At 44.7% G+C, this 19472-nt stretch overlaps 1 protein-coding gene across 1 annotated transcript in view; it reads right to left on the bottom strand.

The window, feature by feature from the left end:
* The window catches only part of LOC121548096 (CUB and sushi domain-containing protein 1-like), a 442651-nt gene that overhangs the window by 162594 nt on the left and 260585 nt on the right, over positions 1 to 19472 (bottom strand). Inside the window, exons 10-12 of the mRNA XM_045209890.1 lie at positions 18567 to 18688; positions 2546 to 2649; positions 2104 to 2216 (exon numbers count right to left, since the gene is read on the bottom strand). Of these exons, the coding sequence (XP_045065825.1) occupies positions 2104 to 2216; positions 2546 to 2649; positions 18567 to 18688 (339 nt within the window). The remainder of the gene's footprint in view (positions 1 to 2103; positions 2217 to 2545; positions 2650 to 18566; positions 18689 to 19472) is intronic.

Below are 19472 nucleotides of genomic sequence, written 5' to 3'. Positions count from 1 at the left end.
ATTGTATATACATTAGACATGGACACCTACTGTATGCAACCCCTGAAAATAAGTCCCACCTCTAGTGGTTTTGCTGTCAACTGTGACACCTGGACTGTAGACACTGGTTTGAAATTGGGTTTACACAAAGTTAATTGAGGTTGTGTCATTGTGCAGGGTTATGCATCGTGTTAAGTTGTCGATTGTGCAAACTGTCAGTGTGACCTTATAACGTAAGGGTTGAGACTTGAGGAGGTAATAGTCATCTCTAAATGGAAAGTGGATTGTCAGTGTGACCTTATAACGTAAGGGTTGAGACTTGACGAGATAATAGTCATCTCTAAATGGAAAGTGGATTGTCAGTGTGACCTTATAACGTAAGGGTTGAGACTTGACGAGATAATAGTCATCTCTAAATGGAAAGTGGATGGTCAGTGTGAACTTATAACGTAAGGGTTGAGACTTGAGGAGGTAATAGTCATCTCTAAATGGAAAGTGGATGGTGGTGACAATGGACTTTCCATTCAATGTTTCCACACAAAAATGTAAACTAATAACTTTCAAAAGTTCATAGAGGGTCGTGGTCCATGGATAACCTCAACAGTTTAGAAAACAAGATAGACTCTGGCGTCTATTCCAATAAACTACCAACTAGCCTATAGCATAGCTGTTTTATGGGTTGTAATATTGTTTACAAGCTAATTGCCCTGCTTAATCCATATTGATGTCCTGCCATTTCTGGCCTGGTTCTAGCTGTAAAAAGGTATCTGTGAATTAATATTCAGTAGAGTTCATTTTTGTTTCACAGAGTTTCACATTGATTCATTATTAAAGCAATACAAACACGGTCTCCCAGTCAGAACAATAATTTGTCTAACTGTGGCAATAAATCGGCATACCAGGTTTGATTGAACAGGGGCTTAAATACAATTTACTTCCACCTAGCAGTTGAGTGGAATGGAAAACAACTTCCAAAGCAAACAGTGTCCCTACAGTATGTATCAGCAACGCAAATCTCTTCCCTCTCACAGCATGACACTACTTTAATGTGGGTCTGACTTTGCCAGAGTGACTTATTAGTGCCAGTTCAGTGCTATTCATCAATTGGAAGGAATTAGTCCAACCATCTGATACTGGGAATGAATAACCGTTTATGCTGGTGGAGGCAAATTCTGCACATTAGTGTTTATTGAAACAGATGCTTAGATATATTTATAGATGGGGCTGCAAAACTCTGGTAACTTTCCAAAAATTATCCGGTTTTCCAGAAAGCCTGGTTTGAACATTCATGTATTTACAACGGAATAAGCAGGAAATCCGGGAAATCTCCAACCAGGCTTTTTGGAAAACCAGGGAATTTTGGTTAAGTTACCAGAATTTTGCAACCCTATTCATAGAACTTTGCGTTGCTGTTATATGTTAGCCTATCCAAAATCAGCCAGTGCATTTCATTTGGATAACTCTAACATATCAGTGACTATGTCGAACACATGCTGGCCCATTTGGATAACTCTAACATATCAGTGACTATGTCGAACACATGCTGGCCCATTTGGATAACTCTAACATATCAGTGACTATGTCGAACACATGCTGGCCCATTTGGATAACTCTAACATATCAGTGACTATGTCGAACACATGCTGGCCCATTTGGATAACTCTAACATATCAGTGACTATGTCGAACACATGCTGGCCCATTTGCTTTAATCTTTCGCTGAAACTGTAGAAATGATGACTTGGCTGGAATGCGGTTTTAACCAATCAGCATTCAGGATGAGACCCACCCGTTGTATAATGTTATTTACGGAATCATTCTCTCTAAGGGTGCGTTCGTAAATTCGCTCTAACTATCTACTCCGATTTCAGAGCACTCTCGTCTGAGTGTGCAGGAGCGCAGAATAACTGATTAATTTACCAACGTGCAACACCTGTTGAATATGACCGGTGTCAGTAAAGGTCGTCCAAAAAACGCAATGAAATTGCTGAAAAGTCGCGCCAACTTTGAGACTCAAATAAGCATGGCCTCAACATTAAATGGTAGATGTACAGGGTTTAAATCCGGACAAATCCATTATTTGGCAGACCATTGAATATGTTCTCAAAGAAGAAAGGAAGTGTACCTTCATATGTGGCCTTGAACCCTTGTGACCCGATGGTGTCATCAGACTGGAGATGGAGCCACATCTGGTTGCTCAAACTGACTATCAGGTCAGGAACACTGGACCCTGTCAGCCTGAAACACATCACATGGAACTCAATGACTCATTAACTTATTGTCTCTTACTCAAATCAGAACCTTTATTTATTGTTTTCATGCTCCAAAAATGATGGTCATTATTTTCAAGTAAAGGTGTAAATGTGTATTAATTTATGACAATTATGTTCAATGTATTATCTGAATAACTGCCCCAATGCATTGTCCTATTTCATCTGTGTAGACTAGAACATAGTTCGGTGCAACTTAAAAATCATACGGTGAATGCTGGGGGGAAAGGTTAGAGGGAACATTTCGAGGGAAAGTTTTGAGATAGTATAAATTCAGGGCATCTGCAGAATACTCACACATAGAGCACTCTCCTGGCATCGCCAATCTTCCCTCCGTCCCCCACTGTTAGCGTGTCATATCCTCTCTCAAGATCAAACTCCTCAAAGGCAAGCTTGATAACCTGCTCAAAACAGGACACATGTTCCACATTGGTTCAAGGACAGCCACAATATAAATAAAATAAAAATCTTGGCCATAAACCATTTTGCAATTGTACTGTTTACATAATGCTTATTTTCTTATTATTCTATTCATTCTGATACAAAGTGCTTTGTTTTCCTATAAATGGTATCAATTAAAATAATTAAATCATAACAAATTCCCTTTAAAATCATGGAAAAAGTAAACAATCCATATCTGGGTCAACCGTGGTTTGGGATGTAGCCCTTTCCTGCAGTCAAATGAACTAGTGGCCTCATGGGTGGAATGTTATGAATATTTTCATAATTTCATAATGTATGAACATTATAGAAGAAGAAAAAATTCAGCCGAAAATCCGGTGTTTCTATGTTTTGTTATATTTCAGTCTTCTGTGATGTATATAAAGTGTAATATTGGGATGCAAACTCAAAATGTAATACATTTCAACTCTATATGTGACATGGTACAGGTGTCTTCTTTTTTTAAACCATAACCATGTGTGTGAGGTGTATACTTTTGTTTCAAAGTAGATTTGTTTAAGACTACCAAGAAACACTCTGTGTGACCCTGATTTAGCCTACTGCAGTAATTAAATCAATATTTCAGGATTGGTGTGGTTTTGCATCAAAATCCAATAAAATGTTAATAATGTTATGCGCTATGATTGAATTCCAACCATAGATCCCATGAAATAATATTGAGTCTTTTATCATGTATTGTAGAAAAACATCATAGTACTCTGGTATGACAAACATAGCTTATTCATATTAGAGCAGCAAAAGACATCAACATTGCAGCTGCTGCAGCTCTATACTTTCAAACGCATCTGTTTTGTGTGTGCTGTGATAAACAGAATAATTAGCATTGCATAGTATTTGCAAAAAGCACCACTGTCCCAGCTACCAGGGAGACTGAAATAATGAAACCATGAAATACATTTGCAAATAATTTAGTGGTGGCAATGCAATGATGAAATGGAAAAGAGTAGTTCAATTATTTGCAATGCCTGGGCATGAACAAAGACTTGAGAAAAAAAGATGCCTCCACTTTTGATGCCGGCACAAGAAGAAAGGCAGTTAAAAGAAAATTGGATTTGAGAAGAGATTGCTTGAAGGGAAGAAATGAAGCTTAATTAGGACAAGTCCATTATCAACATCCTCAAATTCTCTCAATTGGACCATTAAAAAACCATTATTCCCATCCATATTTCTCCTCCTGAGACTCCAAGCGCAAATGTATTACCTGTGTAGGTTGGGCTATCCTCACTGAAATGTGTAGTAGCAAGCCCAAAGTGAATGATCAATGTGAGAGCCTAAACCCTTGGTACTGTCATGAGCACTCTCTCTCCCTGGTAGCAACATTAATTGCATTCAATTATCTTCCACTCTGCTCACCTCCCTCTCTCTACTCAGCCTAACTAGCTCCACCTGCCCTGCTCTGCTCTTGTTACCTGGCCAGCTGCACTGCATTTCCCACTCACCATCCTCACCTTGCCTCACTCTGTTCTAATTACTCTGCCAGCTGAACTGCATTTCCCCACTACCTCTCCCAGTATATCAAGCCCTGTTTTTCAGCCAAGCCCTGTCAGATCGTCTTCAAACCCGGACCAGTAACCTGCCTGTCTGCGCTCTGACTCCTGTTTGTGATACCCGATCCTTTCTTGACTGCCTCCTTGTTCTACTGCCCCGTCTATCCCAACCTGCCTTCTGGACCTCGACTACTCTCCGATCTTCAGCCCCTCCGGTAACTCGTTTCTGCCTTCTGTCTCTCACCACGATATTTGCCCAGCCCTGATCTGTACTTCTGCCTGCCATTCATTTTGCTGTTGTGTGTGTGTGTTCCCCAGGTCTCCGACCACCAGATGAGCGTGCCCAGACGTTTCACCACCCTCAGCCCGATACGCCGCTCCATCACTGGGGAACACACACTAAGCACTTGGACTGGACACCCCCGGACATTTGGTGACCCCCGAGCACAGGTACCCACAGGAGGACCCTGAAAGACCCCTGACACCCCTGGGACTCCTCTTCCCGCCTGTAACCTTGAATAAAGAACTCTGAATTTGAACTTGCGCTCTTGGGTCCTCTTCTGTTCGTGACAGAACGATCTGACCATCATGGACCCAGCGCACTCCCTGACCACGATGGAGGAAGAGCCAGAGAGGACTGCCCTACAGCGACTGGAACGCTCTGAGGGAGACATAAATCGGATGGCTGGCGACATCGCTTCCCTTCTCCAGCTATTCAACCAGCAGCAACAACAGTTCCAACTGCAGCAACAACAGCTAGCCCAAGCCCTGCAACTACTCTCAAGCCCGGCTACTCCACCTGCACCCCCCTGGTCCTTTTGTTCCTGTACCACCGATACTCCTTCATCCCTCCGCTGGAGGTCCCAATGCTGCAGGCCCGGCAGTGCTGCCACCAGATCCCCACGCTCCTGAACCAAGGATTGGGAACCCGGAACGCTTTTGATGGCAACCAGAAGCAAGTAAGACCATTCTTGAGCAGCTGCCGAATCCAGTTTGCACTACAGCCCAGGACTTTCTCAACAGAGGGAGCCAAGGTGGGGTATGTCATCACACATCTCACCGGTCGAGCTCGGTTGTGGGGAACGGCGGAATTCGACCGGCAAACCCCAGCCTGTGCCTCCTTCAGTGCCTTCGAGGAGGAGATGTTAAAGGTCTTTGACCTAGGCTCGCCAACAGCCGAAGCGTCACAAGCTCTGCTCACCATCCGTCAGGGCAATCGGACAGTGGCAGACTTCTCCATTGACTTTCGTACCCTGGCCAGTCAAAGCTCGTTTAACCCAGAGGCACTGGTGCAAGCCTTCCTCCATAGCCTGGCGGACTATATCAAGGACGAGCTTGTTTCCCATGACCCGCCCTCAACGCTTGATGCCGCCATTGACCTTGCCGTTCGCATTGACCGCCGTATACAGACCCGGAGGAGGGAGAAGGGCCGTCTCAGTCAACCTGCCATCCGTACTCGGGTCGATACCGCTTCTGTCCAGCCCCTGCCTGTCAAGTCCCATAGCCAACTCAATCAGCCTGAGCCCATGGAGATTGGCCGTGCCTCTCTGACTCCCGAGGAGCGTCGGCGCCGTCTAAGCTCCAACCTTTGCCTCTACTGTGGTGGCGAGAATCACCGTGTCGCTACTTGTCCGGCAAAAGCCGCAGCTCACCAGGTGTAGGGGAGATCCGGGTGAGCTCAACAAGCCTTCAGTCTCCCTCCATCCGAAAGACCCTGCTTCATCTCCGCCTTCAGCTTTCTGACAAGACTCATACATTGGCCGCCCTTGTGGATTCCGGAGCCGAAGCAAACATCATGGACCCTGAGCTTGCACAGCAACTGGGCGTGAACCATCATCAACTGACACAACCCATTCCTGCACGAGCCCTGGATGGGCATCATCTTGGCACTGTCACTCATATCTCCGCCCCTGTGACAATCCTGCTGTCAGGAAACCACCAGGAGTCCATCCAGTTTCACCTCCTACACTCACCTGGCCAACCACTCATTCTTGGATACCCGTGGCTCCGTCAGCACAACCCCCACATCGACTGGGAGACAGGAACAGTCCGTGAGTGGGGAAGGAGTTGTCACCAGACCTGTTTAAGGGGGCCACCCTGCCCGTTCACCGGGAGGGATCTAGCGCTACCTCCGACATATCCAATGTTCCGGCCTGTTACCACAGCCTGAAAGAGGTGTTCAACAAATCCAAGGCGACATCTCTACCCCCACACAGACCCTATGACTGCGCGATTGATCTCCTGCCTGGCACAGCACCTCCCAAGGGTCGTCTGTATTCACTGTCAGCCCCGGAAAGAAAGGCCATGGAGGACTACATTAATGACTCTCTTGCCTCCGGGATAATTAGACCGTCGTCTTCCCCCGCAGGAGCGGGATTCTTCTTTGTCGGCAAGAAGGACGGTTCTCTTCGTCCATGCATAGATTACCGGGGTCTGAACGACATCACGGTTAAGAATCGCTACCCACTGCCCTTACTTTCGTCTGCCTTCGAACTGCTGCAGGGAGCCACTGTATTCACTAAGCTGGACCTTCGCAATGCCTACCATCTGGTGCGGATGAGGGAGGGAGACGAATGGAAGACAGCGTTCAACACACCAACCGGCCACTATGAATATCTCGTCATGCCCTTCGGCCTCACCAATGCCCCAGCAGTTTTTCAAGCCCTAGTGAATGATATCCTCAGGGACATGCTAAATACGTTCGTATTTGTGTACCTTGACGATATTTTAATATTCTCAAAGACTCTGTCAGAACACACGCACCACGTCCGGTTGGTCCTGCGCCGCCTGCTGGAGAACTCTCTTTTCGTGAAGGCAGAGAAGTGCGAGTTCCATGCCAAGACCGTTTCATTCCTGGGGTATGTGGTGACCGAGGGCAGCATTCAGATGGATCTCACGAAGGTGTCGGCTGTCACTTCCTGGCCAGTTCCTGAGTCTCGGAAGAAGTTGCAACAGTTCCTGGGCTTTGCCAACTTTTATAGGAGATTCATCAGAAACTATAGCACAGTGGCTGCACCCCTCACGGCGCTAACCAGCACTAAACAACCGTACCAATGGACATCAGCTGCTGATAAGGCCTTCAATATCCTCAAGACATGTTTCACTTCTGCTCCCATCCTCCAGATGCCAGATGCAGCAAGGCAGTTTGTGGTGGAGGTAGATGCTTCGGACGTGGGAGTGGGTGCAGTGCTTTCTCAAAGAGCAGCTGAGGATGGCAAGATGCACCCCTGTGCCTTCTACTCCCGTCGGCTAACCCCTGCCGAATGCAACTACGACATTGGGAACCGCGAGCTGTTGGCTGTCAAGCTCGCCCTTGAAGAATGGCGGCACTGGTTAGAGGGGTCAAAGGAACCATTCGTAGTGTGGACAGACCACAAGAACCTGGAGTATATCCAAACAGCCAGGAGGCTGAACTCCCGTCAACAGCGGTGGTCTCTGTTCTTACGCGCTTCAATTTCACGCTCTCCTACCGCCCGGGATCTCGCAACATCAAACCTGATGCTCTTTCCCGGATGTTTCAGAAGGACGAGACCACCGCCATGACAGCTCCCATTCTTCCCAGCCACTTGGTCGTAGCGGCCCTCACCTGGGAGATCGAGAAGCAGGTCATGGAGGCTCTTCGGGACCAGCCAGGTCCAAGCACCAGCGCCCCCAACCGTCTGTTTGTTCCAGCAAATCTCAGGTCACCTGTGATTCAGTGGGGGCACGAATCCCGTCTGGCCTGTCATCCCGGCATCACTCGCACCCTTCATCTGGTCCGCCAGCGGTTCTGGTGGCGGGGGATGAGACGGGATGTCCGAGAATTCATCCGAGCTTGTCCCACTTGTAACCGAAACAAGACTCCCAACCAGCCTCCTGCTGGGTTGCTGCAACCCCTACTCATACCCAAGAGGCCCTGGTCCCACGTTTCACTGGACTTTGTTACGGGCCTTCCGCCCTCTGACGGACACACAGTCATCCTTACCATTGTTGACCGCTTTAGTAAGATGACCCACTTCGTGCCCCTTCCCAAACTACCCTCTGCTAAAGAGACCTCCCAGGTGGTCCTGGAACATGTGTTTCGTATCCATGGCCTACCCCAGGATATAGTGTCAGACCGGGGTCCGCAATTCTCAGCAACCTTTTGGAAGGAGTTCTGTCATCTCCTTGGGGCCACCGCCAGCCTATCGTCTGGATTCCACCCGCAGTCAAACGGCCAGACTGAACGCATGAACCAGGAGCTGGAGAAGGCACTGAGGTGTGTGGCTTCCCAAAATCCCCGGGCCTGGGCTCAACACCTGCTCTGGGTGGAATATGCCCATAATTCACTCACCAGTTCCTCCACCGGGCTCTCCCCCTTTCAGTGTGTCTACGGGTATCAACCTCCACTGTTTGCCAGCCAGGAGGCGGATGCCACCTGTCCGTCTGCTCTTGCGTATGCCCGCCGCTGCCGCCGCACTTGGGCCCAGGCTCGCACTGTGCTCCTGAAGTCTGGAACCAGCTACGCCGTCGGGGCCAACCGACGGAGGACCCCAGCACCTACTTACCGGGTTGGTCAGAAGGTCTGGCTGTCTGCCCGGGATCTGCCGCTGCGGGTTGTATCACGAAAGCTGGCCCCTCGCTTCATTGGTCCTTTTCCTGTGCAGAAAGTCATCAGTCCAACGGCGGTCCGACTTCAGTTGCCCGCTTCCATGCGGGTCCACCCCACCTTCCACGTCTCCAAGGTCAAGCCGGTCCATGAAAGTCCCCTGGTCCCTGCAGCTCCGGCGCCACCTCCTCCGCGCCTCGTAGATGGCGGTCCTGTCTTCACCGTCCGGCGGCTGCTCCGCTCTAGGCGAAGGGGTAGGGGTCTCCAGTACCTCGTTGATTGGGAGGGATATGGTCCAGAGGAGAGGACCTGGATCCCGGCCAGGAGGATAGTGGACCGGACCCTTATCACTGACTTCCACCGACTACATCCTGATCAGCCTGCAATCCGTAGGGGCCGTCCCAAGAGGGGTTCCTAGCCGTCCGGCCCGCCCTGCTCCTGTCTCAGTGCCTGTCCTGTCTCCCGACCGTGACCCTCCAGCTCCTTCTGAGGATGAGGAGATTCACTCGGACCGCTCGGAGGAGTTCTGACCCGCCGCCTGCTCCCCTCCACCCTCCCGGCATGATGTTGTTCTTGGGACTTCTGGGGCCGTCCCTTGGAGGGGGGGTCCTGTCATGAGCACTCTCTCTCCCTGGTAGCAACATTAATTGCATTCAATTATCTTCCACTCTGCTCACCTCCCTCTCTCTACTCAGCCTAACTAGCTCCACCTGCCCTGCTCTGCTCTTGTTACCTGGCCAGCTGCACTGCATTTCCCACTCACCATCCTCACCTTGCCTCACTCTGTTCTAATTACTCTGCCAGCTGAACTGCATTTCCCCACTACCTCTCCCAGTATATCAAGCCCTGTTTTTCAGCCAAGCCCTGTCAGATCGTCTTCAAACCCGGACCAGTAACCTGCCTGTCTGCGCTCTGACTCCTGTTTGTGATACCGATCCTTTCTTGACTGCCTCCTTGTTCTACTGCCCCGTCTATCCCAACCTGCCTTCTGGACCTCGACTACTCTCCGATCTTCAGCCCCTCCGGTAACTCGTTTCTGCCTTCTGTCTCTCACCACGATATTTGCCCAGCCCTGATCTGTACTTCTGCCTGCCATTCATTTTGCTGTGTGTGTGTGTGTTCCCCCAGGTCTCCGACCACCAGATGAGCGTGCCCAGACGTTTCACCACCCTCAGCCCGATACGCCGCTCCATCACTGGGGAACACACACACTAAGCACTTGGACTGGACACCCCCGGACATTTGGTGACCCCCGGAGCACAGGTACCCACAGGAGGACCCTGAAAGACCCCTGACACCCCTGGGACTCCTCTTCCCGCCTGTAACCTTGAATAAAGAACTCTGAATTTGAACTTGCGCTCTTGGGTCCTCTTCTGTTCGTGACAGGTACGAGTTCACTGGTAGCCAGTTTACTTTTCAGGAGCCACTTATCACTCACCCTGCATTGTAAACTCAACTATTCTGATTTACTGTATATATGTTTTTAAACATTGCAGAGATTGATGATAATAATAACTAATGTCAAGATCTAACACATTTTTCCTCAATGACCAACGGCTGCTAAACCAAGAATAATAGTCATTTTAATGGAACTTAACAATACAATAATAGATTTGTAGATTTGATCAACTTGTTTAATTAGACTGCAGCCCCCTCTGTTTCTAATTCAATCGTCATGCATTGTACTACAAAGCGCACGAAAACTCAAAATTGTCTAAGGATAATTGTGGCTTTGTGGCAATCCAATGTCCATGAGATGTCAATCTTTGTTGACCTTTGACACCTCCGATACAGCATGTGCCACCTGAGAGAAATAGCATTAAAGGAAAATTCAACCCCAAAACTATATTTTGGTATTTGTTTCATTAGTCCATTGCTGACATAGTCCCAAAATGTTTTGCTTGTCAGCAATCAAGTTTTCAAAATATGTAACTTTCAAAATACATAAATAAATCCTGTATGATGCAAAATGCATCATATGGGGATGATTTCTGTATTTTGAAAGTTTCATCTCTTGAAAACCTGAGTGCTGACAAGCAAAAAAAAATCGGACTATGTCAGCAATGGACTAATGAAACAAAATATCATTTTGGGGTGGAGTTTTCCTTTAAAGGAAACCAATATGCGCTAAAATTGAATTCCAACCTATGCTTTAATAACAATGAAATACAGAAACTATACAAATACATACAGCAATGTGATGATGTCATGGTGACTGTAACAAGCAGATAGACAGACAGAGCTAGGAATAAATTAGCAATTACACACTGACCTGCCATTTACAATAATAAAAGAATATGGAGAGCAATATCCATGTCCATGGCGACTCTCTTTTGGCAGCCAGTAATGATTTAAAAAATAACCTATCCAACAGCCTCATTGGAGTGGTTAAGGACATGCCTTGACCTCTAAAATGAGAATTATCTTGAATGACAGAGCAAGATTCCTAAATGTCCTCACAAAAGGCATGGATAACACGATTGGTCAGCATCAATATGAACAGAAAGCATTACAGCTCATTATGCTTGTCAGGTAATCAATCCATCCGTAATGAATTACAGAGTTCAAGATGCAAAAAAGATTAGGGAGATGTTTAAAATGGTAAACACAAAATTGTATCATTCTAGATAGAGTACGCCATAGCTATAGTCTACAATAAAGTCCACTGATTATAAAGAGATAATACATTAATACAAAGGAGATTATAATCTTTTACAACAAATACCAATGTGGAGGATACATTTTATTCAATGAAATGTCAAGCTGTGCCATAACCATACATACATCCTGAAACAAGTGACTGTTGGCACTCTTCACTAGTCTTCTCTCTATGTCTCTGTGATACCATACCGTCAACAGAGGTAAACATATGTTGTTGTTTTTTACGCAACTGTGATTCTGCTAAGTACCTCTGAAGTTTTTGGACAAGCAATCTGTGTGGAATGTCAAACTTTGTAGTAAGCAGTTTGAGGCAATCTTAAATGAGATGTCTACAATACCACCCTCTCAATTACCCTGTCAAAAACAGAAAGTGTTTTTACAGAAGACTTAGCAAGAGGAGAAAACTGCACTTGTGGTCTATATCAACACAATTGCAAGCTGACAGCGCACCTTGGTGATTGTTCCTTCAACTGGCTTATATACAATATTTTAGGGCACTTTTGATTTCTTCATTTTATTCAGAACCAGAAGGCATGACAACTGGCTCAATGGTTCTGTTTTGTCTTCATTTGTTGATAAAACTTCTAAAATGCTTTTAAAACATCCATTTGACCTTGTATAGGTTGTTGATGTTTTGTAACTCATCCAAAATAATCACTGTCTGATTGGAACAACTGTCCCTATACATTTTGCCTACCGTTTTGTGTCCCAAGGATATTGTTTTGTCAAAAGCATTACACTATTTGTTTATGAATACTGTCTACTAGTTACATACACAAACACTGACACATCGGAGGTAAATACAGAGCATTCGGAAAGGATTCAGACCCCTTTACCTTTTCCACATTTTGTTAAGTTACAGCTTTATTCTAAAATGGATTAAATAAATAAAAAAATCTACACACAATACCCCATAATGACTAAGAAAAAACAGGTTTTTAGAAAATGTTTATATATATTTTTTCTTTGAAATACCTTATTTACATTAGTATTCAGACCCTTTGCTATGAGACTCGAAATTGAGCTCAGGTGCATCCTGTTTCCATTGATCATCCTTGAGATGTTTCAACAACTTGATTGGAGTCCACCTGTGGTAAATTCAATTGATTGGACATGATTTGGAAAGGCACACACCTGTCTATATAAGCTCCAACAGTTGACAGAGCAAAAACCAAGCACAGATCTGAGGAAGGGTACCAAAAAATGTCCGCAGCATTGAAGGTCCCCAAGGACACAGCGGCCTCCATCTTTCCTAAGTGGAAGAAGTATGGAACCACCAAGACTCTTCCTATAGCTGGCCGCCCTGCCAAACTGAGCAGTCGGGGGAGAAGGGCCTTGGTCAGGGAGGTGACCAAGAACCCGATGGTCACTCTGACAGAGCTCCAGAGTTCCTCTGTGGATATGGGAGAACCTTCCAGAAGGACAACCATCTCTGCAGCACTCCACCAATCAGGCCTTTATGGTAGGGTGGCCAGACGGAAGCCACTCCTCAGTAAAAGGCACATGACAGCACGCTTGGAGTTTGCTGAAAGGCACCTAAAGGACTCTCAGACCATGAGAAACAAGATTCTCTGACCTGATGAAACCAAGATTAAACTATTTGGCCTGAATGCCAAGCGTCACGTCTGGAGGAAACCAGGCACCGCTCATCACCTGGCTAATATCATCCCTAAGGTGAAGAATGGTGATGGCAGCATCATGCTGTGGCAATGTTTTTCAGCGGCAGGGACTGGGCGACTAGTCAGGATTGAGGGAAAGATGAACGGAGCAAAGTACAGAGAGATCCTTGACGAAAACCTGCTCCAGAGCACTCAGGACATCAGACTGGAGCGAAAGTTCACCTTCCAACAGGACAATGGTCCTAAGCACACAGGCAAGACAACGCAGGAGTTGCTTCGGGACAAGTCTCTGAATGTCCTTGAGTGGCCCAGCAAGAGCCCGGACTAGAAACCGATTGAACATCTCTGGTGAGACCTGAAAATAGATGCTCCCCATCCATCCTGACAGAGCTTGAAAGGTTCTGCAGAGAAGAATGGGAGAAACTCCCCAAATACAGGTGTGCCAAGCTTGTCATACCCAAGAGGACTTGAGGCTGTAATCGCTTCCAAAGGCGCTTCAACAAAGTATCTGAATACTTATGTACAGTGAGGGAAAAAAGTATTTGATCCCCTGCTGATTTTGTACGTTTGCCCACTGACAAATAAATTATCAGTCTATAATTTTAATGGTAGGTTTATTTGAACAGTGAGAGAAAGAATAACAACAAAAAAATCCAGAAAAACACATGTCAAAAATGTTATAAATTGATTTGCATTTTAATGAGGGAAATAAGTATTTGACCCCATCTCAATCAGAAACATTTCTGGCTCCCAGGTGTCTTTTATACAGGTAACGAGCTGAGATTAGGAGCACACTCTTAAAGGGAGTGCTCGTAATCTCAGTTTGTTACCTGTATAAAAGACACCTGTCCACAGAAGCAATCAATCAATCAGATTCCAAACTCTACACCATGGCCAAGACCAAAGAGCTCTCCAAGGATGTCAGGGACAAGATTATAGACCTACACAAGGCTGGAATGGGCTACAAGACCATCGCCAAGCAGCTTGGTGAGAAGGTGACAACAGCTGGTGAGATATTCGCAAATGGAAGAAACACAAAAATAATCTCCCTCGGCCTGGGGCTCCATGAAAGATCTCACCTCGTGGAGTTGCAATGATCATGAGAACAGTGAGGAATCAGCCCAGAACTACATGGGAGGATCTTGTCAATGATCTCAAGGCAGCTAGGATCATAGTCACCAAGAAAACAATTGGTAACACACTACGCCGTGAAGGACTGAAATCCTGCAGCGCCCACAAGGCCCCCCTGCTCAAGAAAGCACATACAGTGGGGGAAAAAAGTATTTAGTCAGCCACCAATTGTGCAAGTTCTCCCAATTAAAAAGATGAGAGAGGCCTGTAATTTTCATCATAGGTACACGTCAACTATGACAGACAAAATGAGAAAAAAGAATCCAGAAAATCACATTGTAGGATTTTTAATGAATTTATTTGCAAATTATGGTGGAAAATAAGTATTTGGTCAATAACAAAAGTTTCTCAATACTTTGTTATATACCCTTTGTTGGCAATGACACAGGTCAAACATTTTCTGTAAGTCTTCACAAGGTTTTCACACACTGTTGCTGGTATTTTGGCCCATTCCTCCATGCAGATCTCCTCTAGAGCAGTGATGTTTTGGGGCTGTCGCTGGGCAACACGGACTTTCAACTCCCTCCAAAGATTTTCTATGGGGTTGAGATCTGGAGACTGGCTAGGCCACTCCAGGACCTTGAAATGCTTCTTACGAAGCTTTTGGGATCATTGTCATGCTGAAAGACCCAGCCACGTTTCATCTTCAATGACCTTGCTGATGGAAGGAGGTTTTCACTCAAAATCTCACGATACATGGCCCCATTCATTCTTTCCTTTACACGGATCAGTCGTCCTGGTCCCTTTGCAGAAAAACAGCCCCAAAGCATGATGTTTCCACCCCCATGCTTCACAGTAGGTATGGTGTTCTTTGGATGCAACTCAGCATTCTTTGTCCTCCAAACACGACGAGTTTAGTTTTTACCAAAAAGTTATATTTTGGTTTCATCTGACCATATGACATTCTCCCAATCCTCTTCTGTATCATCCAAATGCACTCTAGCAAACTTCAGACGGGCCTGGACATGTACTGGCTTAAGCAGGGGGACATGTGTTGCACTGCAGGATTTGAGTCCCTGGCGGCGTAGTGTGTTACTGATGGTAGGCTTTGTTACTTTGGTCCCAGCTCTCTGCAGGTCATTCACTAGGTCCCCCCATGTGGTTCTGGGATTTTTGCTCACCGTTTTTGTGATCATTTTGACCCCACGGGGTGAGATCTTGTGTGGAGCCCCAGATCGTGGGAGATTATCAGTGGTCTTGTATGTCTTCCATTTCCTAATAATTGCTCCCACAGTTGATTTATTCAAACCAAGCTGCTTACCTATTGCAGATTCAGTCTTCCCAGCCTGGTGCAGGTCTACAATTTTGTTTCTGGTGTCCTTTGACAGCTCTTTGGTCTTGGCCATAGTGGAGTTTGAAGTGTGACTGTTTGAGGTTGTGGACAGGTGTCTTTTATACTGATAATAAGTTCAAACAGGTGCCATTAATACAGGTAACGAGTGGAGGACAGAGGAGCCTCTTAAAGAAGAAGTTACAGGTCTGTGAGAGCCAGAAATCTTGCTTGTTTGTAGGTGACCAAATACTTATTTTCCACCATAATTTGCAAATAAATTCATAAAAAATCCTGCAATGTGATTTTCTAGATTTGTTTTCTCAATTTGTCTGTCATAGTTGACGTGTACCTATGATGAAAATTACAGGCCTCTCATCTTTTTAAGTAGGAAAACTTGCACAATTGGTGGCTGACTAAATACTTTTTTCCCCCACTGTATACAGTGCCATCTGAAGTTTGCCAATAAACATCTGAATGATTCAGAGGAGAACTGGGTGAAAGTGTTGTGGTCAGATGAGACCAAAATCGAGCTCTTTACCATCAACTCAACTCGCCGTGTTTGGAGGAGGAGGAATGCTGCCTATGACCCCAAGAACACCATCCCCACCGTCAAACATGGAGGTGGAAACATTATGCTTTGGTGGTGTTTTTCTGCTAAGAGGACAGGACAACTTGAAAATGAGTCGTGGATGGGTATTCCAGCATGACAATGACCCAAAACACATGGCCAAGGCAACAAAGGAGTGGTTTAAGAAGAAGCACATTAAGGTCCTGGAGTGGCCTAGCCAGTCTCCAGACCTTAATCCCATAGAAAATCTGTGGAGGGAGCTGAAGGTGAAGGTTCGAGTTGCCAAACGTCAGCCTCGAAACCTTAATGACTTGGAGAAGATCTGCAAAGAGGAGTGGAACAAAATCCCTCCTGAGATGTGTGCAAACCTGGTGGCCAACTACAAGAAACGTCTGACCTCTGTGATTGCCAACAAGGGTTTTGCCACCAAGTACTAAGTCATGTTTTGCAGAGGGGTCAAATACTTATTTCCCTCATTAAAATGCAAATCAATTTATAACATTTTTGACATGCATTTTTCTGGATTTTTTTGTTGTTATTCTGTCTCTCACTGTTCAAATAAACCTACCATTAAAATTATAGACTGATCATGTCTTTGTCAGTGAGAAAACGTACAAAATCAGCAGGGGATCAAAATACTTTTTTCTCTCACTGTAAATGTGATATTTCCGGGGTTTTTTAACCTGTTTTTGCTTTGTCATTATGGGGTATTGTATAAAGATTGATGAGGGAAAACAAATATTTAACCCATTTTAGAATAAGGCTGTAGCATAACAAAATGTTCAAAAAGTTAAGGGGTCTGAATATTTTCCGAATGCACTGTATATTAATGTGTTAATGACTAAATTCATTATTGAATTGATTATCGTCCTTTTCCTATGAGGGAATGCGAGGTGATGCTGAAATACACAGCTCAGGTCCGAGCATAACAAGTCAAATTGTGAGTCAAAACATTCATTCAAATTATTGTGTCCACTGAATGTGGTAACAAAATGAATCCAAAATTACTCCAGACATGAACAAAATCGTTTAAGGTGCAATTTCCAAAATTGAATATTCCCTGACAGGTACTGTGTCGGGTGACTTTTCTAAAAACGTCTCCGGTGTGTTTCAATAAGTATAAACAAGGTAGCAAGAAAAAAGAACAACTGTCAGCTCACTGTCCCAAGAGACTCTGGGATCTCTGCAATCTTCGAGTCTCTTTTCCAATGTTTTAAAACCCAAGTCAAAACCCATGTTTTCCACCAAGATAAATGTTCATATGTTTCAATGATGACATTCCACAAATAAGGAAACCATGAACACTTGACTTCCACAGCAAGTTAAAAATGGCACTTGCCTCTTGTAATAATTACAGGTAAAAATATATTTCAGAACAGTAATTTAATTACAAAACATGGACAACTTTCAGATAATTCTACACTATACAATTTGCTAAATTAGTTGAGAATAGGTTTAAGGAAAGGAACAAACTTATCAATTTGCACGGCAGACAGATTGGTACATTTGAACTCACTTAATAAATCCAACGTAAATCTCTAATGAACATGTACAGTAGTATGTGCAAGATACATCCATTCTTATCAGGTTTGTTTCTGAATTGGGCATGCTGAATACCTGGGTGAGACACTTTACAAAGTAGTTTGAGAATGCTGTTCAAAGTCATTTCTAGCTTGACTTAATTTGCCCGAGTGCTGTTCTGTGGCTGCACCAAGAAGGTGAAGTCCCATCAATTATGTTCATAGGGAGTTTTGGTTTTGAGTGGACAGTGTCAACGGCAACATAACAAATACTGGTGGTCACATACAGAAATTCATATGCATCAGAGATGCAGCAATTTACAGCCAAGTGACTAATTATTCATTTCTAATCCTTTTGAAGCATTCCATTTCCTTTAAGGCACTCCTTCTTGAACTATCCATAATTTACAGCAGGAGATATTAACTACTGTTTGTTTTATCTTTAGTGCTCTGACCCCTACGTGGCACAAGGGATATAAAAGACAAGTAGAATCCAGTAATTCAGTCGTTTTAAGTGGACCCTCTTTACAAAATAAGCTTGTTTTCTGCTAATTTCCCCCTTGTATTTGTTATGCTAATTTAGTGATTCTAATACCACTTGTATGCCAATGAACACAATGGCATTGCATTAATACCGTAACATAATGATAATTATGTGCTTGGATCCCCCTTTCATTAGATGTCCTATTGGTTCACTGTCACAATACAATATATTTCCCTTCATTTGGAGCGAAAACATCTCTGACTACATCCGAAATTGTGATTTTGACATAGCCTTTATAATCAACTTGCAAAATACAACACAAACTGTGTTAAATGATTGAAGTTGAACCAGTCACCTTTCAGAGAGACTCATTAGCAAGGCTATGCATGTTGATAACTCACTGTGTTTATGTGATAGAAAGAAAGAAAGAAAGAAAGAAAGAAAGAAAGAAAGAAAGAAAGAAAGAAAGAAAGAAAGAAAGAAAGAAAGAAAGAAAGAAAGAAAGAAAGAAAGAAAGAAAGAAAGAAAGAAAGAAATGTGACTCACCTTCCTATTGTCCAGTGCTGTTATGACCCAAACACAGTGGGCATTGTTGTCGTACTGAACAGGGTAATTAGGAGAGGTGATGAAGCCCTTTGGTCCTCTTGAATTAGAACCACACGTTCTCGCTGTTGAAATAAAATACAAATACATTTATCATAATAAAATAAGTGAATGCTACATTGGAAGGGAATACCTAGTCAGTTGCACAACTGAATGCATTCAACCGAAATGTATCTTCCGCATTTAACCCAACCCCTCTGAATCAGAGAGGTGTGGGGGGCTGCCTTAATCGACGTCATCGGTGCCCGGGAGTGGTTGTTGTTGGGGGTTAACTGCCTTGCTCAGGGGCAGAACCGAAGATTTTTCCAGGTTTCCGGCTCGGGGATTCGAACCAGCAACCTTTGGGTTACTGCACCTAATTACTCAACGTTTACTTACTCATTACTTAACGTTTATCCTGAAGATTGGTGAGTGAAATCATCAAGAGGTGAAGAAGCAGTCTGACATCACCCTTTGTCTGGTTACAATTTACATTTTAGTCATTTAGCAGACGCTCTTATCCAGAGCGACTTACAGTTAGTGAGTACATACATTTTCATACTGGCCCCCCGTGGGAAACGAACCCACAACCCTGGCGTTGCAAGCGCCATGCTCTACCAACTGAGCTACAGGGGACAATGACTTAAAATGATTAATTATGAAATCTCTGATGACTACGCTGTGCGCCTGTTAATTATCGAAAAGTCAGAGGGTTCTGAAGTTGGTAGAAAAAACTCCTAAACGAGCACATCCTTAATTTACAGGTCGGAAAAACATTCTATAATTAACTCTAAATAATCACCTGGGATCATGCCCATCCGGGAGAGTAAAGAGCAGCAGTGGATCTCTGGAGGCTTTTTAACTTCACAT

This window comes from Coregonus clupeaformis, chromosome 31, assembly GCF_020615455.1.
Source record: "Coregonus clupeaformis isolate EN_2021a chromosome 31, ASM2061545v1, whole genome shotgun sequence".
Taxonomy (NCBI): Eukaryota; Metazoa; Chordata; class Actinopteri; order Salmoniformes; family Salmonidae; genus Coregonus; species Coregonus clupeaformis.
Note: the sequence above shows the minus strand (reverse complement) of the source record. Positions and strands in the feature narration are given on the sequence as shown.